The sequence below is a fragment of the Aulonocara sp. 'chitande type north' Nkhata Bay genome, linkage group LG7 (assembly GCF_057382095.1).
Source record: "Aulonocara sp. 'chitande type north' Nkhata Bay isolate Kocher_YH1m ecotype deep benthic linkage group LG7, A_spYH_male_GT1.1, whole genome shotgun sequence".
NCBI classification, from domain to species: Eukaryota; Metazoa; Chordata; class Actinopteri; order Cichliformes; family Cichlidae; genus Aulonocara; species Aulonocara sp. 'chitande type north' Nkhata Bay.
The window spans coordinates 11,456,650-11,475,805 of record NC_141350.1 but is presented as its reverse complement, the minus strand read 5'-3'; the positions used below and the strand labels follow the sequence as shown (position 1 = coordinate 11,475,805).

The following is a 19,156-nucleotide window of genomic DNA, read 5'->3' as shown; positions in this document are numbered from 1 at the left end:
GACCTTACCTTTTGAACATCTGAAGGCACCCTCTTGAGGAAATCCAGTATTTCATTACTGTCAATACTATATGGGTTGCGCAGCTTCTTGGTAAATTTGTTAATGCCTGTGAAAACAGGAATGCATTATTAAATAAAGCCGTCGTACAGGACACAAGTTTCTATAGTTTTATATAGTTTTGTACTGTAAATAACACCTATAATAAAAAAACAGTTGTGCAACTCTATCAGTGCAGAATTCCCCCACCTTGTTTAAGTAATAGCTGAAAAAGAACATGTGCAAGAAGGGTGTCGCTGTTGCAGTAAACAGTGTGTTAAGTGGATGAGTTGTACATAAGGAACATTATTCAAATATGATCTTACCCTTTATTAACAAAGTTTATTTGTAATTATTAGAAGGACTCCTGACCACATTCGCAGTGTGTGCTGCATCCAGTTTATCAAATCACCAGTAGAGCAGGTGGTGTACAACGATTTTGAATCAGCAGTAGACGCAAATCACTTTTCAGAACCTCAGTGCCAAATGGTCTCCCCTTTGACATCCTAGGATGTTATAGTAGAACTCTCAAAAACAAATGCTAAACATCTTCCCGACTGAACCCTGTAGATTCTTCCACAAAGGGTAATAATGGTCTCTGGATTATACCAGGAGACGCAACTTCCAAACAGCAGTATTACCCTTCGACATATAAATTACTATTTACTATTTGCTCAGTGTGCAAGTTTGAAGACTGTAATGGTGTCACATACGCACACATCAGAACAGGATATCCAGGAAGTAAAGTTTAAAAAAAGCAGGAAGTTTAAAGGAGATAGCGTCAAAATTCTATGGGAAGAAAAGTTTTTTCACAGATCTAGGCACGTCTGACATTTAATGGGTGTAAAATTGTGCATTAACTAATCAATGACAAGTGTTTATCAGTCACTCAAACAGTATTTATTAACCATTCATTAATCGGTTATAACGTTTTTGAACATGCATGCATCAGGTTGTTGTAAAATCACAATAAAGATGATTCAAAGATCAGTTATTAACCCATTGGCATTAGTAATTTTATAAACAAGTGAAAGATTATGTAACAACTTTAGCTTTAGCTTACTAAAGCATCTGAATCTCATTTAAGAATAAAATATTTAATTACCCACAAATGTACTATTCATTAATAGTAGTTACAAAGTGTTAGCAGTTACTTTAATTTGAACTATAGGTACTCGGTTATAACAACTTTTTTCCACTTTTGTTTGCTTCAATATGATCTTTTTGTGCACATCTATATTTACTTTACAAATAGTTCCATACCACAGAGGGAAAAAAAATCTCTTGGGTCTTGTAATGGGACCATTATATTCACAGCTCAGTACTGCTTGTACCTCAGCATGCAGACAAAGAACCTAAGGACTTAAATATGTGCAAGAAACTTGAAAGGCTTGCCTTGCAACCACAGAGATGGGGGTTAACTGGGAAGGCAGAGGAGTGTCTCAGACTGTGTGTTTTTTGTTTGATATGGTGGTTTTTTGGTATTGATTGTGTTGAAGGCAGTGTGGAAGTACAGTGGTTGTGGGCTTACAGCTGGAGGAGGAGAGCCTGTTAAGGGCAGCATATCTCCCTGACCACTGAGATGACGGTCTATTCTCTATGACTACAGCAGATAATGAGAGGCTAGACCAGGAGCCTACAGACTGCCCAAGGACATCATGTATTATATACAGCTTGCTACTCTACCTCTGCTTTGTTTTCACACAAACCCTCGGTCATACCTCTGCTGGGCTCTGCTACATCAGCCCACACTGGGCAGAGCAAACCTCTGCAGCTGTCTGATCTCTGTGCATTTGCAGAGGTGTTGAGATGGCATAGTTCTTAAATTAGTGTACTTCATTAAATCATGGATTAACAGTTAGGAAGACTAAAAGAAGTTGTGTTTTGCAAAGATGATATAGGTATATATTTCTTTCTATAATATTTGTAGAGATATTTTTGGTTTTATATATATGTATAAGTGGATCAAATAACAAAAGGTATTAAGTATCTTTTGTGAATTAAACATGCTTGCGATTTTTCTCCACATGTGGTACTTACCCCATATCAGTACAATGTATCGCAGTGGGATCAAATACAATAGCGCTGCTGCCACAAACAGCACCAAGCAGGCCAAGCACGACAAGAATGGGACAGACCAGTTGAATATGCTGTAAAAAGAATAACATGTCCAGTTAAGTTTTATATATACACTACAACAATAAAATGTTAGTAATTTAAATGTATTATGTATAATAAAATCCAGATATTTGGCAGGTAATTATGAAATAGTCATATTACTTCTTAACTCGCTCCCCGATGTTTGCAATCTCCTCCAAAACGTTCTGGACAGCCAGCACTACTTCCTGCACCATATATATCTTATCAATCAAACCCTTTTTTCCGGGTTCCTAAAGTGAAACAAAAAAAATGCACAGACACTGATGAGGTACACTGTATGTCAATTGTTGGGCAGAGTAGACAAAGACCAGTTTATCTCTGCTGTGCTATTATGTGTGATTTATCTATTGAATGGCCCGTAATGAGCAAACACTGTACATCTTCAGACTATGCTTTTGAAGATGAGACAGACTCGGCCATCCACATAACAGCTTCAGAGCACTGAGAGATTTCAGCTTTTGTCCGTCACACACAATGGAGCTGTTGCACAAGTGCAGCACAATCAAGACTCTCCGGTAGATGAAAAGTACAGAAAATGGCCATCTGCAATCAGACAGACTAGACGACCTAGACAAGAAGTGCAGGGGCCTCACAACTTAGGAGCGATTTTATTCCAGGAACCTGCACAGGACGAGTCTGAACACGTTTTGCTTCCTAGCCTATCCTAACATTCTCAAAAAAACAACAAAAAACACACACACACACACACACACACACACACACACACACACACACACACACACACACACACACACACACACACACACACTTCAACCTGCTTAGAACACCACGCACGAATATTATCACAACCATCACGACGCAAAGCGCGCTATTTGCTTTTATGCATTGAGATAATAAACAAGGTGGAAAAGCAATAAGTCAGAACGAGAGCGGATTGGGCTGTTTGTCTTGAAATGAAGCAAACGTGATTGCATCAAACTTGGAAATAATGGCAACTGTGAAGCCTTCCAGGGCAGAGAAGTAGACTAGAGATAACACGAGTAACACAAGCTAAAGAGGGCTGAGGAGCCTCACATCAAAAGGAGGAAATAATGACAGGAATGATGACAGAGAGAAGTGTGGGAGAGGGAGAGTGAGAAGGGGGATGAGAGTGTTGGGGGTGGGGGTGGTTGGCTTGCTCTAATGGACCCTAACAGGAGGCTTGAGGATGTCTATATGTTTGTGTTACAAGTCAGCTGAAGCAACAGCCAGTGTCCATTGACAGGGCGCAGACAGAGTGCCTTTATCAGAGCTTCATGAGGCAGCCCCTGGGAACACGCTGTCTGCCAGCACAGAGAGACTCCCCACTGCTGGGCCCACTCTCCTCCACGAAAGGCGCAGGAAGAGAGCAATTCCCACACTAGCGGAGCCTCCCCCACTGGGCTCCGATCTGGACAGACACTGAAGGCCTAGCACTGTCCAAAAAAGGAAAAACTATCACAAATATGCTTTCTGTGAGATTAACATCTCACGGTCTCATTATGAGGAAAGACGACTATCTGTGTGCACGCTTCGTTTTTGCTCTCCCCCCTCACTGCACCGGGAAACAGAGGAAACCATCCTGAGTGTCTTTTACTCCACATCAGGTGTTAGTTGAGCTGACTGGGGACGCTTTCAAGTTTATTTTGAAGGCGCGGAACATCTTCAGAGTTTGCTAAAAGCCATTACGAACCGTGTTGGTAAGCTCCTGCAGGACTTAGACAGCCACACATCAAATGATAGCTCATTTGATATGGAGCCTCGTCAGTTAGGCATTCCTTTCCTTATTTCCATTTAAACTTGTTTAAGCAGCCCAATTACATGACTTGGAATTCAAATATATTACAGTATGAGATACGAAGCATTATTTATCTACAACGGATACGCACGCAAGGTAAATCTAGGCCCCAAAAGAAAAAAGAAAAAGAGAGAAAACCATATTGGCTTTCATTTCTAAAAGAAAAAGCAGACAAATAGATGTGCTCTGAAGTATGCATCAAGAGGCAGAGCTCTCGTGATTATCATTATTCATCTGCTTTAAGATTCCTGAAATCCTCCATCTCCTTAGCGACCAAAACTGAAGTCCTTCCTACATTAATCATGTGATGATATTCTTTGTTCATTTCTCTTTTAAGCATGTACTTGAGCGCGAAGAAAACAAATAAATAAAAGATCTCCCTCTTAAATGGGAAAGGATGGCTGAACTGGGAATGGACTAAACGAGGCCTAAATGTCTACTGATTAGAAAACCTGTGTGAAATCATAGTCTCATTTCAGATAAAATTGTAAAAGCTTCCTTTTAAGGTGCCGTAATGGAGAACCAATTTGATCTCCCACACAAAGGTAAACATGCTCTCACAGACATGTGGAGCTATCAAAAGCTGGGGGGGGAGAAGCTCATTTAGCATCATTTTAATTAGAATAAACGGTGCCAAATTTGAATTCTCAGACTGAATCTTTTTTTTTTCTTTTTTTTTCCTGACATGGATACAAAATCTCTCTAAACAAAAAACACCTGCGTTCCTGAAACAAGCTAACAAACAATTTGCTGAGATAGGGCTTTAATGTAATGTTGGGTCCACATGCAGCACGACGTGCACATCACAGATCACGACATGGGCAGTCTGTCTGGCTGGCGTGCTCAAGGAGACCCAGCGGTGAATGTGGACTATCGGGTGAGTGATGGAGTAACCCCGCAGCCCAGTCTAGCACCCCCACAACCACCTCCTCACCCCCCCACCAACTCCCCTGGGCTGGGTTCTGCGAGCAAGTCAACCTCAGACTTGGACGCGGGGGTGTACAGGCTGTTTCCTCTTCCCTGTTCGTTTCTGTTGGAGATCTATGGACTTGTTTTGCCTCTCTGTTTCTTTATGTTATGATTAAATATTGTCTATGTGCTCCATTGATACCTAAGGCCAAAGGGAAGTCACTTTGGCCACACATAATTTGTAAGCCCTCTCCTTCCCTGAGGACAGATTTGTTCACAGGCAGGGAATCTGTTCTGTATTATCCTGCTGTAATGCTGCCTTGCCTTTCGTCTCTCTTTAACGTCATGCCTTCACATTCTTGCCACTCTGACTGAGGTTTACATATTTCCTTCCTCAAGGGGGAAAAAAGAGGGGGAGATAAAAACATATTTGAGTGGTAATCATAACCTTCTCAGAGGGAAAAGAGACTGTGGGGAAAAAGTGAGGCTTTGAAGTCATCAAATTTAACACTGATCACTCTTTAACCCCAAATATTTTTAAAGAAGACTTTGATAGGGTGTGTAAAGCTACACTGCTTGATCTAACTGCATGATATCGCATTCAAGTGACAGCAAGACCATAACAAGACTTTCAAATAAGCCACTTTAAATTAAAGCTGACAGCTTAAAACAAACATGGGTGACTGCTTAATTAGTAAATGAAAGGAGATATTTCATTTCCTCTGAGTGTGAAAGGGCTTAGAAGGCTCATGGAAAAACCTTTCAAAAAGCTTTAAGAGGTGAAGACTGAGTTTGCAAACACATGGTGTATATATAGAGAATCATAAACCAAAGCAGTTTGTGGGAGAAAAAAAGAGACATTTCTCGCTTATGTGTTGAAGTTTCAAGGTGAAACCAATAATGATTTTTCTGACCTCGTAATGTAATGATGATTTGGTCAATTCAGTTCCCAGTTCAATGTGGATAAAATGCCGGATTCTCTCAGCGTTGCCGCTGTTTGTTTAAGCCTCGGTTTGCCTGTTAGTAGCTGTGATAGGAAGTGTGGGTTTTCCACTTTGTATGTGCAGACATATCACACGAGTTTCATCTGTGAATTAGCCCGTCCTTTCAGACAGGATTTGCAGGATGTGCCTGTGTTTTTAAACAAAGCTGGCTTTTTTTTTGTAGCCCCTGGTTATCACAGCAGAATATATTGAGCACATTATGGATATGAATCCTGGGCCTAGACACGCAGCACAGGGGTCATTGCTTGGAGGCTTTGCGTTAGTTCCACACTTCATTGCCATAAAGCAATAATACACATCCCTGTTAACTTTTTTCCCTTCTGTACTAAAAAAACAGCGGGTTGAGTATAATTGAATAATATCTGCTGTGGGAAGTATAATTTTCAGGCTACTTAAAGATTTCCTGTTGTTCTGTTTTTCAAGCGATGTCATTATTGTGTGGATGCTTTAAGCATCCACACTATTGAGTTCCTGTTTCTCTTTATTCTTTATTATTATTATTATTATTATTCTAGTTGCTTCCGTACACTTTTCGCCGTTTAACTACTTCCACAATTTTCAGCCGATTTTCACCGTTCAAATTTTAAACTATTCTGCTATTTTTGCTCTTTCCTGCTACGATTTTTGCTATTTTTAACTATTATACTTTTTAAAATATTAAGCTTTTTTCCTTTAATTTGTCCCATTGAAATGAATGGGAAACTTATGCAATTCTGCTAAATTTTGCTTGTTTTTGAAACTTAACTACTTCCTCATATTTTCACCTAGAACAACCATTCAAATTTTAAAATGTTCACAAATTATTGGGCTATTCAGGTATGATTCAGCTTTTTCAAATCTTTTACTGTTTTACTTTTATGCCTCTTAAAGTTTTGAGTTGCAAAATTGTGATTTTTCACAAAATACATGCGTTGTTATGGTTGCTATGCTCTTGGCTTCCAGTGTGCCACTGAAGGTTTTGCAATTTTCACTTCATGTCCGAACAACTTCTTGCTACTTGCTCAATTTTCACTCAACTTCCACAAATTATACATCAAAACGTAGGTATTTTTGCTGGCTTTCAGAAAATGTCACTATCATTGTTGTGGGATTTATAGAATTTTTGCAAATCTCCTCAGACCAACACAAGGTCTCAAAACTCTCCATATAAAGTCAATGGAGAGCTTGTTCAAAATCATCGCTGGATTTCTGTAATGAGAGGCATATTCGAATCGTCATATCTCCTTAACGAAGCGACTTTTAGACATGAGGCTTGTCCCCGAATATCTTCAGACACCCCTGACGCTCACAATTCAAGAATTTCTTTCTCACCTATTACCGTTCTGAAATGAGTTGGACTTGTTTGAGGGTAGGAAATTCGTCCTTCGCTCAGATTTCTTCAGATTTCAAACTGTGGAAATGAACCACTTTTTTCTCTCGTCATAACTTTTTTTTGGATTTCCACAGAGACCTGAAAATTTCCATGACTGTTCACCAAAGCCTGCTGTCTCTTACGGTGAAAGAATGATATCGATACTCCAAATAGATTTCGAGTTACAAAGCGTTGTTTGAGGGCAAGTCAAGGCAGTTTTTGCTTCGCTCTACTCAGTTATGGTGCATTAGAAGTCAAATATCTTTAATAATTCATATTTTAATGATAAATTGTAAACACTGGAAGATTCCCCCATCTCTTCTGAACAAAACGGTGTAAGAATGACCGCTCTAGCCCGTACGGTTTAGAAATTATGGTCATTTGTTTGAGGGGAGTCCTCACTATGAGAAATAGGCTGCAATAATCCTGTGCCTCTCTCTGCTGCGTGTGTAAAAAGATGCACCTGTTTTGGCGGGAAAAAGTACACAGGCTCTCTGATTGGTGGATTCAAATTCAGCAGCTCCCAGGCTGACCTAGAAACTTACTTCTCTCTCCCTGTGCATTTTTTTGCTGATTTTTTCATTTAACAAGTATATTTGAGGGACCCTCAGCATGTTCAGCATTTTTTCAGCTGTCCATTTTGCTTTTCCAATTTTTCTGTTTAACTTATTACTATTGTGCTAAATCATACTGTTTCTGCTATTTTACAAGATTTGTGCTTAATATAGTATTTCTGCTTTTAATAGGATTTGTGCTTAATATAGTATTTCTGCTTTTTATACTATTTGTGCTTAATATAGTATTTCTGCTTTTTATAGAATTTGTGCTTAATATAGTATTTCTGCTTTTTATAGGATTTGTGCTTAATATAGTATTTCTGCTTTTTATAGAATTTGTGCTTAATATAGTATTTCTGCTTTTTATAGGATTTGTGCTTAATATAGTATTTCTGCTAAATTATAGTATTTCTGCTTTTTATAGTATTTGTGCTAAAACATAGTATTTCTACTAAATGTAGTATTTATGCTTAATCATAGTATTTCTATATATTTCTGCCAGGTCCCCAGGCAGCCAATCCTCTGTGAGGACTGAGACATTCAAATTTTCAAATCAGGGCCTGCACGGCTTCCCAGCCAATCATATATGTGTCCTGAGGCATTCAAATTTGCATATTGGGGCCTTCATGGCTTCTAAGCCAGCCAATCATATCTGAGGGCTGAGGAATTCAAATCCACAAATCAGGGCCTGCACGGCTTCCCAGCCAGCCAATCATGTATGTGGGCTCCAGGTATTCAAATTTGCATATTGGGGAATTCGTGGCTTCTAAGTCAACAAGTCATCCATGTCATATATCTCTAAAAATTCATATTTTAATGATAAATTGTCAACACTTGAAGATTCCCCCATCTCTTCTGAACAAAACGGTGTAAGAATGACCGCTCTAGCCCCTATGGTTAGGAAATTATGGTCATTTGTTTGAGGGGAATCCTCACTATGTGAAATAAACTGAAAGAAGCAGGTCTATGTCTCTGTGCTGCGTGTGTAAAAAGATGCACCTGTTTTGGCGGGAAAACGTAAACAGCCTCTCTGATTGGTGGATTCAAATTCAGCAGCTCCCAGGCTGACCTAGAAACTTAGTCCTCTCTCCCTGTGTGTGTGTGTGTGTGTGTGTGTGTGTGTGTGTGTGTGTGTGTGTGTGTGTGTGTGTGTGTGTGTTTAGTGGGAGAGAGAGGACCCTGCCCTTATTTGACAGCATGTCATTGTAGGATTTAAATTGAACATAGTTAGACTGGTTGACTGGATTAGAGCCTGTGTTTGTGTGTCCCTCTGTGCATTTGTGTTTCAATAAGTTATTACTATTCTGCTAAATCATAGTATTTCTGGTACTTTTCGGTACTTGTGCTAAATACAGTATTTCTGCTAAATCATACTATTTCTGCTTTTCATAGGATTTATGCCTAATATAGTATTTCTGCTAAATTATAGTATTTCTGCTTTTTATAGGATTTGTGCCTAACATAGTATTTCTGCTAAATTATAGTATTTCTGCTTTTTATAGGATTTGTGCCTAACATAGTATTTCTGCTAAATTATAGTATTTCTGCTTTTTATACTATTTGTTCTAAATTATAGTATTTCTGCTTTTTATAGGATTTGTGCTTAATATAGTATTTCTGCTAAATTATAGTTTTTCTTCTTTTTATAATATTTGTGCTAAAACATAGTATTTCTACTAAATGTAGTATTTATGCTTAATAATAGTATTTCTATATATTTCTGCCAGGTCCCCAGGCAGCCAATCCTCTGTGAGGACTGAGACATTCAAATTTTCAAATCAGGGCCTGCACAGTTTCCCAGCCAATCAAATAAGTGTCCTGAGGCATTCAAATTTGCATATTGGGGCCTTCGTGGCTTCTAAGCCAGCCAATCATATCTGAGGGCTGAGGAATTCAAATCCACAAATCAGGGCCTGCACAGCTTCCCAGCCAGCCAATCACATATGTGGTCTCAGGCATTCAAATTTGCATATTGGGGAATTCGTGGCTTCTAAGTCAACAAGTCATCCATGTCATATATCTCTAAAAATTCATATTTTAATATTAAATTGTCAACACTTGAAGATTCCCCCATCTCTTCTGAACAAAACGGTGTAAGAATGACCGTTCTAGCCCCTACGGTTAGGAAATTACGGTCATTTGTTTGAGGGGAGTCGTCACTATGAGAAATAGACTGCAAAAATCCTGTGTCTCTCTGTGCTGCTGCGTGTGTAAACAGATGCACCTGTTTTGGTGGGGAAAAGTGCACAGCCTCTCTGATTGGTGGATTCAAATTCACCAGCTCCCAGGCTGACCTAGAAACTTACTTCTCTCTCCCTGTGTGTGTGTGTGTGTGTGTGTGTGTGTGTGTGTGTGAGACAGAGAGAGAGAGAGAGAGAGAGAGAGAGAGAAAGGCTTTTAATGGGATGATCTCATTCTAAGATTTAAATTCAATATATTTAGACTGGTTGACTGAATTGGATCTTGTGTGTGGGTCTCTCTGTGCATGTGTGTTTCCTCATGTGTACATATTTGTGATTGTGTGGCTGTAATAAATTTTTTTGCAGATTTTTGTCATTTAACAAGTATATTTGAGGGACCCTCAGCATGTTCAGCATTTTTTCAGCTGTCCATTTTGCTTTTCCAATTTTTCTGTTTAACTTATTACTATTGTGCTAAATCATACTATTTCTGCTATTTTATAAGATTTGTGCTTAATATACTATTTCTGCTTTTATAGGATTTGTGCTTAATATAGTATTTCTGCTAAATGTAGTATTTATGCTTAATCATACTATTTCTGCTTTTCATAGTATTTGTGCTTAATATAGTATTTCTGCTAAATTTAGTATTTCTGATTAATTATAGTTTTTCTACTAAATCATAGTACAGTATTTCTGCTTTTTATGGGATTTGTGCTAAAACAAAGTATTTCTACTAAATGTAGTATTTGTGCTTAATCATACCATTTCTGCTTTTTATAGGATTTGTGCTTAATATAGTATTTCTGCTAAATTATAGTATTTCTGCCAAATTATAATATTTGTGCTAAAACATAGTCTCAATTTAAAATTACAATATTCATAGTTCATCACAGTGTCTCTGGTAAATCACAATATTTCTGCTCTGTTGTACTATTTTTCTAAATCATAGTGTTTCTGTAATGTTTAAGTATTTTTGGCTAAATATATTCTTTCTGTTATCTTATACTATTTCTCCTAAATTCTTGTATTTTTGAGAAGTTATCATGTTTCTGGTAAGTTACAAGATTTCTGCTAAATTCTGCTATGCTATTGTATTTCTGCCAAGTATTATGTTTCCTCTAAGATATTGCAGTTCTGCTAAGTTATTCCATTTTAGCAAACTTCTTTTGCTTCTGCAAAGTTTTTACAATTTCTGCAACTTTTCAGCTTTTTCAGCTAGTTTTTGCATACAGCTTCAGCTTTAAGCATCCACACTGCATTTTCGCAGGAAATGCAAATTTTTCTAGTTATTTATGATTTCTCACAAAGGAAAAGTGAAGATAAGTGATAACCTTTTGGGGTGTGGTATGTGTTTGTTACTGTATCCCGTTCTAAAAGATCATACTCAGTGTAACTTCTCCCTTTAGAAAAGGATGACATAAGAAAATCTACTTATTTTGTCCCCAAAAGCGGACTCGAAATCTACCTAATGATGCGGTTTGGATTTGTAGAGTGCTGCAGAAACTCTGTGCAATGCATTCAGGATTGATACTGAGTGCCCAGAGGAAGAGAACAAAGAGCTTTGTGCTACAACTGTTTCACAGACTTTGAATGCATGAAAATATGGAAAAGAGCTTCAGAGAGCTGTCATTGTGACTATGCTAAAATACTGACTAGGACCCGTGTGGCTTTTTTATTTTGTCTGAATATTTCCTGAGAAGAAATTTGCAAAAGAATCACAGCTATTTGGTTGAATCGGGTTTGTCTCTGCCACAAGCATGCACGCATCGCCATGTTTGATTTAACCTTAGTTATTCAGAAAAAAATATTTAAAGGATTTTTGCTCAAGCCGTTGTGTAAAATCACAGTGAAATGTTAAAACAGCATGCGCTAAAATATGTATTTACATTCATAGTGAAACTGAGAGGAAATAGCATTCTAGCAGAACAAGTTATCCCTTAAAATGCAAGAAGGAGACAACATAAAATACCTTCTCGTCTTCCTCCTCGTCGTCACCTATGGTCATGTTCACCTAAGAGAAAATAAAGGGTAGAGGGTGAGTTCCAACGAATGGGACATGTGGGCACTGGAGCATTTTTAACAAACACCTAGTAATGAAATTTTCTTTGAGTACATTCACCCCTATTGGGAGAGGCTTGTTTCCATAGAGACTGCATCACAGGGGTGACCTCACACAAAAGCAGAGGTGAAAAAGGGCCTTCCTCACAAGAGCACTGTCACACCAAAGCAATCTCTTTTCTTCACAACATAAGCACACAGAAAAACAGAAAAGGAAAGAAAAAACACATTTAATTTGGATGTTGTTGCCTAGATCACTTTATATCAAGTCATCCCTGACCCCTCTGTGGTGCGCGCTGTGGCATTGCCTGGGCACAGAGTTGTGTCATTGCCGGCCAGAGGGTCACATGGGGGTGACAGAGGCTCCACACTGGATATGAGGTTGATCCTGGGCTTTAACATTGCCCATGGATGGCATCTTGAGCCAGCAGCCATAAACACAATGACTGGGACAGAGATTTCGCTTTGGGGAGGGTGCGTGAGGAGGCCAGGCCCCTGGCTGGCCAGTGAGAAGGCTTACAACACAGTGAAATTGGGGGGCAGTCAGAAGTGTGAACAGCATTAACCTTCACAAGCATGTGTAGGGCGAGAATAATTTCCATAAGACTAGATAGAGAAAAGATAACACTGTTGAAAGACCTACAGTCTTCCACCTACAGATGTGGACAAACAATATCAGCAGTCTGTAAGCTGCATCGCATATTCATAGTCACTTCATTTGAGTGGCTTTTTGCTGCTTGAGGTTTTGTATTTGGAGACAACATAGAAACTAATGTTACTAGCTATGAGCTGCATACAGTGGAAAGCTGCCACAACTGACTGTAGTGTTGGGGAAGATATTTTTTGGGGAGTGGCTCAAAAAGTAATGATTTATGTTGCTGTATTTATGCCCCATGTGCACCAAAGGAAATTAATTCCTTCCACCGCTGGGTTAAAGGGACAAATCCCCCCTAAAAAAATTTACATATACACAAATTTACACATTTATCTCAGCTGTAGTCCTCCTTTATTCACAAATATTATTTCAGTGATAGTCTGCCTTCTTCTGAGTAGAATGAAACCAGATGGCACTTATCTCGAGTCTCTCAAAGCACCAAAAAATAAAATAAAGAACTATGCAGCAATGTCTCTTTCCGCACACCAGGACCTGGTCATTCAAAGAATCCAAAAACATTGTTCTTAGCTTAATGTGGAAACTGTTTTCGCTTTTACCAAACTATACAAACCAACCGTATCACTCACATGAGAAAGTCCGTCTACCCCTGGCGATTTGCTTGTGCTGGTGACAGCACAGCAGGATGTAAACACAGTGTCCCCTCCCATTCCGATGTAATTTTAGCTGCTTGACTCTTTTGGTTGGCAGATGTAGATCGTAGAAAGAAAATAGCTACTGTTTTAAAATCTGCTCACAACAAGGTTTGTGAATCTTCACTCAAAAAAAAAAAGCTGATTTAATTCAATGTAAATTTTGAAATGTAATTTTGCCACATAAGCACAAAGAATCATTTTTGGAATGTTTTTGAGTAACCAGGTCACATTTTGTTCTTCTGCTTTGAGGATCTTGTGCCAAAAAGAAGGCAGCTTACAGGAGATAGCTCCAAAACAGGGCAATTCGCTCCAAAACAGGGCAATTCACACCAAAACAATCTACATGGATGAAGCACAGTGGAGGGCAGAGAGAAAAAATGTGATTGACTTTGAGATGAACTATCAATTTAACTTGTTACAAACTGTTGCACTGTAAAACCATGCATTTGAAGAAAATACTGAAGTTACGAGTCCTCATCGCTTACCAGGTCTTGGTTGTAGCTGGCCCTTCCTGTTGAGAGCTGGAAGTAGTTCCAGCCTATGAGGAGAAGCAGGAAGAGGGGAAGCATGAAGAGTTCCCAGTGCCACACTGTCAAGAGGAAGATCTGAGGAGAGAGAACATGACAGTATAAAGCAAAGCACACAGCACACACCACTGTACCCTCACCCAGCTTTCAAATCTCAGCAAACCTTTTCACAGAACAAAATATATAATGGTTTTAATCACGTCCTAAATTTCTTGATGACAGCTACAGTACTAAGCTCGTAAGATTTACAGCCAGTGGCAACAGATTTTACCCCTGGCAGTTTGAAAGTAAAAGACATTCAACTTTTAATATCATGAAATCCTATTTGCAGTATACACACAAATAGCACTGTGCTGGCAGAGTGCCTTACTGCTGAACAGAAAGTCTGACATGGATAGGCATGATATGCTGCCTTTTAACATCCACATCAAATCCTCTTAGATTCAGAGACAGGAACGCTTTCTGACGAAGCACATATGGCAACTAGAAAAGCATTTGCAACATTTACCCCCTCCGTGGCAATGATACTGAGAAAAGCCAAGACCCCTGGTAGAAATAAGATGGATCACACTGAATGAGTAATCCCTCATAATTCTGTAAAGGAGTGGTGCTAAGCACGTTGCAGCACACCCACTGCATTTCACAGCAGAGCACTAATTGGACGGCTGTATTTAAACCCATTTAGTGACAGCCTAATGAGTCTGCCTCCAACTGAAATGATCGGGAATGTTTGAGGAGGATCACACCAGCAGGTTGACATGGATGAAATCAAAAAAACTTTTAAATGTCCCCCACACGCTATATTAGATGTCCTAAAATGTAATAAAATGCGAATACGTGCCAGTGCACCCAACATGGCCCACTTTTATTTACCACAATTCATCTTGCGTGCTGAAATTTTGCGTATACCTTTTCTGTAATTAATGCTTCCTTTGCAAAAGTTACATTAGCTTTCACGTCCATTTCAAACGTAGTGTAACTACTATGTTGAACCCACACGACGGTCACAGTGTGCAGTCTAGGCTCAAAGAGCTGGAGGCTGCTTAGAGTATGAACAATATGTTCGAGTTAAGCTCGAGACAGGATGTGAAGCACTGAGGCCTTCAGGCCCCAATAGCAGGCCTGTAAACAGCAGACTGCTCCTGTCACAGCAACCATGCGGAGTCTGTGCATGTTGCTCTGGGGGGCAGTCTACCTATTGCCACACCAGGCCTAGGTTCAAACAGCCACCAGGGAAACGTGTACCGTGACTAATGCCGACAACACTGTGGCCCAAGAGCCCTGGGCTTCGCTACTGTACTGCTTATTATCCCCTCTATGCAACCTGGGTGGGAGGGGTGAGTGGGCCAAAGTGCCATGCAGAAAGCAGTAAGATCACCAAGATGCAAAAAATGAACAATATAAGCAATGTGTTATTGTTACAGCTCATTTGAATTACGTACACAAAAACAAACTAGAGCTGGTAAATGATTTTAAAAAAAGGTAAACAATGAATATGCATGATGTGCAGATATAGCTGCGCTACATCTCCTCTCGGTTATGAATAACTTACGTCATGTGTTGTCACCTGAGTTCCCATGAGGCAATCTAAAGAAATGCTCCCCTCACCCCAGAGGAATTCTGCTGGCTGGTGGACAGGTAGCTTGTCATATTCCCAGTATTTTCATTAAAAAAAAAAAGAAAAGAGAAAAAAGGGGGGAAGGGAGGGTGTGCCTGGAAACTGACACAAGCCCAGCAGGAATGTTGAACCTCCTTGCCCTCCCTGCAAAAGCTTCTACATTAACCACTAAAGTCTAATTGCTTGGTCTCTGTCTTCCTGTGCAAGTCAACAGAGGGAGCCAATTCATTTCCGCCCAGGGAGCCAGCAGAGAGAATCTGTCACAGGTATTCATAATCGCCCACTAATGCAAATTTCTTCTCACAGCGTTCTGGCTCAGTGGACAAGATAAAAGCCTACAGAAATACAATGCCTTGTGTCTAAACTGAGTGCTTAAATGAGGGTATAAACCAAAACTGTCAGAAATATCTTCTCAATTCCTCCCTCATGGTATGTCAACCCATGTGTTCAGGATTTACATGCTTTTTTAACACTAATAAAAACGACGGAGAGAAACAGCTGGGAGAGGCGCTCAGATTCCTTCACTCAGGTGTGCACACTGAGACTTGGCCGTCAGATATTCCGCAGTAATGAGAGGAGGCAGGGCTATTCCTTCCCCCTGTCTCCGCACATTCTACAGAGTTTCTGTGAAATGGAGACGGAGCTAATTCCCCACTTAAGTGGTTTATGTTTTATTAGCAAGCAGCTGAGTGATTAAAGGACATATTGGACAAAGTGCAGCCTTTCAAAAGTAAGTGTAAATTTGTAGGAAAATAATCTCGTTTTTAATTGCGTTCAGCTCCATTTCCGAGCCCAGCCGCATATTTTAATCGTCTTTTTGTCAGCATGACATTGCTAATATGTTGCACAAATACTTAAACGGTGATTTATTTCACCAAAAAGGACACAAAGCAGCAAATGAAAGCCAGAGTAGTAATAATTAATGATATACCTGGGCATTGCGGTTTACCCACAGCAAAATTGGATAACGAGCGACTTGTAATTGAACAAGTGTTGGTATGTATGTCTGGAAGGAGTGTCTCTAATGCAGGAAACCTCCCTTGACAAACACCATTTAGCTGAAAAATGTCTGTATGATTATGCACATGGTGCCTAGGGAGAAAAAAAAGAATGAATTAATAAAACTATTAGCACACGGTGGAGTAGATGACGGAGATGCACTCTCCTTAGCCACCTGTAAGCGCTTGGAGAAGGGGGCAACCCTGGGCAGAGCAATTCTGCCAGGAGGGTTAAGAACAGCCTGACAGATTTGTTTTATAGTGCCATTAATATGATTCCACTAAATGCATTCTGCGCCTTCTCATGCAGATCCCCTGGCCAGCAGAATCCAGCACCTAATAATAAAGCACTCAGCGATTAAAAGTGTGAATAAAATAACTTAAAGCTGAGCAAGCACGGGTAGCTTCCACCACCCACACTCTCCCTGGAGAGGGAGAAGGGACTGTAGCAAGAACAAAGGGACAAAGACACCTTCTATATAAGTTTCTATCACTGTAAATTGATTAACAGGGGGTGGCCCGATCTACCAACCTAAACCATTGACTGGCAGACACACCGCCAGACTACCAGGCTGCCAAATGCTCTGTTCATGCAGACAGACTATAAATATAGGCCTGATATCAGTATAAGATAAATAAAACTGTTGATAATCCAAATAAGTGTAATGTCACAGCACCAGGGCCTTCACAAAATCCTTATTGTTTCTGTTTAAAAAAATAAAAAATAAATAAAAGCTGCTTTTCCCCCCTCCCCTCAGTGTGGTACATTTCAAAAATACCCTTATTTTTAAACTATGCACCAAGCAAAAACACAAAAGATTTAATCTTGGCTCTATCTTCACTATTTCTCTTCAGTTGCACTCCACTTGGAAAGCTAAACAAAGCGAGAAGAGCGCCAGCCAGCATTATGAGGGTCAGTCATGGGGGCTGTGGACGGATGCCAGATTACGTGAACATACAGTGAAAGAGTTTAAGACGGACTATAGGCTGCAGGGTTTGTGTCTGAATGTGTGTGGTAGTCTCTATGTGTGTGTGTGTGTGTGTGTGTGTGTGTGTGTGTGTGTGTGTGGCAGAGAGACACCAAAAAGGACATAATTGATATATGTGATTAATGGCAAAATATGAACGCTACAAATAGTAAAATCATAAAATTAAGTCATGAAAAAAAATCTTAGGAACTTTTACAAAACCTTGAATAATTTTTATTGTGACTAAAATTTTCCTCTTATGGGTGAAATCAAGGGCAGTAAAATGAATCTGAAAGACCTCAATTACAATACAAAAAACCCCAAACAAACAAAAATAAAAATAATGAATCAAAGGCATAAGTAGCAACTCGGCTCATGCGAGTCCTGTTTTTTTGTTTTCAGCTGAGCTGAAACAGAGTCTGGATGAGAGGGCTTATGTGGGGGACAGGCGCGGCAGGCTTTAAAGTAGCTGTAAATGCAGAGCAATGAGACATGTAATTTGTGTTGAGCTCGGGCCAGTGTGGGGACAGGCTTTCAGGGGGTGTCGGAGGCAGAGGAAGCACAGATAAGATTTCTCTTCAGGGCAGGTAGAGTGTGTGGGCAGCCATAGTGCTCTGAGCTAACGCTGAATAAATATTTCACATACCCTCAGCTCAAGTCTTATCGACTGAGGGGAGGGAAAGAGAGAGACAGTGAGCGTAAAAGGGGCTACCTTTGAAACAGGGAGCGATACGGTGGGGAAAAAAATCATGTTCCTCTTAAGCAGAGTGAAATCATTTGTGGGAGTTGCAAAGTGTGACACAATTAGGAACAAAATTTTTAAATAAGTATATACTAACATTATTTTACATACCTAAAGAAACAAAACTGACTGTTTTTTTTTTTTTATATTATTTAAAATTAATATTCATTTTTCTTCAGGATAGGGTATAAATAGTACAAAGGTACCAATTTTAATTATAAATGTCCAAGTAAATAAAAACAATTACATTTCTTAGGAAAGCTCAAAACCTAAATATAGTGTTATACAGCGCAACTGACATCAAATCTGTGTGCAGTACTTTTTCAAAGTCAGACCCAAATGATTAGCATTGAATGATAAGCCTGTAAGTCTGCCTGCGCGGTACAATGCAATAGTGATAGCTCTTCATCAAAGCACTTATGAAGAGCAGCTGTGCAATGCGAGGCATTAGCATTTGCACACGGGGACATTTCTGGCCGTTGTCTCCCTGCCTGTCTGACACATGCCAGGGCCAGAGTAGCGCCAGTACAGGCTGGAGCGGGGCAGTCAGCGGGGGCCCCGTGGTGCCTGTCAGTAGTGGCTACGCTGACCCCGCACTCCGGCACTGGCCACTAGTGTTTAATCCGTGTCGGGAGCGTTAACACTGAGCGACCTCCCGGGTGACAGATCTGCCATGCAACCCTTCTCCCCTGAGGAGGTGTGTGTGTGTGTGTGTGTGTGGTGGGGGGGGGTTGGGTGGCAGTGGCACCGACTCTTTCTCCCTGTCAGCTCAGCTCACGTCGGGGCCAAGACCAGCCCCGAAACAGCCACACACAGGGGTGGACAGGTCGCTACCTCAGCTGCACAGGGAGAGGTGTCCTCTGTGAGTGGGAAGGTGGTGATGATACGGCGCAGACAATGGGGTCAAATGCAGAGCATACTTCAACTAGGCTGAAAACATGCATAATATAAAACAACAAA

The 19,156-nt window shown here is 40.0% G+C and overlaps 1 protein-coding gene across 1 annotated transcript in view; it reads right to left on the bottom strand.

Moving 5' to 3' along the window:
- The window catches only part of mctp2a (multiple C2 domains, transmembrane 2a), a 38,711-nt gene that overhangs the window by 2,948 nt on the left and 16,607 nt on the right, over window positions 1-19,156 (bottom strand). The window contains exons 18-22 of the mRNA XM_086298588.1: window positions 13,829-13,948; window positions 11,947-11,988; window positions 2,317-2,426; window positions 2,077-2,186; window positions 9-106 (exon numbers count right to left, since the gene is read on the bottom strand). Coding sequence (XP_086154714.1) covers window positions 9-106; window positions 2,077-2,186; window positions 2,317-2,426; window positions 11,947-11,988; window positions 13,829-13,948 — 480 coding nt within the window. The remainder of the gene's footprint in view (window positions 1-8; window positions 107-2,076; window positions 2,187-2,316; window positions 2,427-11,946; window positions 11,989-13,828; window positions 13,949-19,156) is intronic.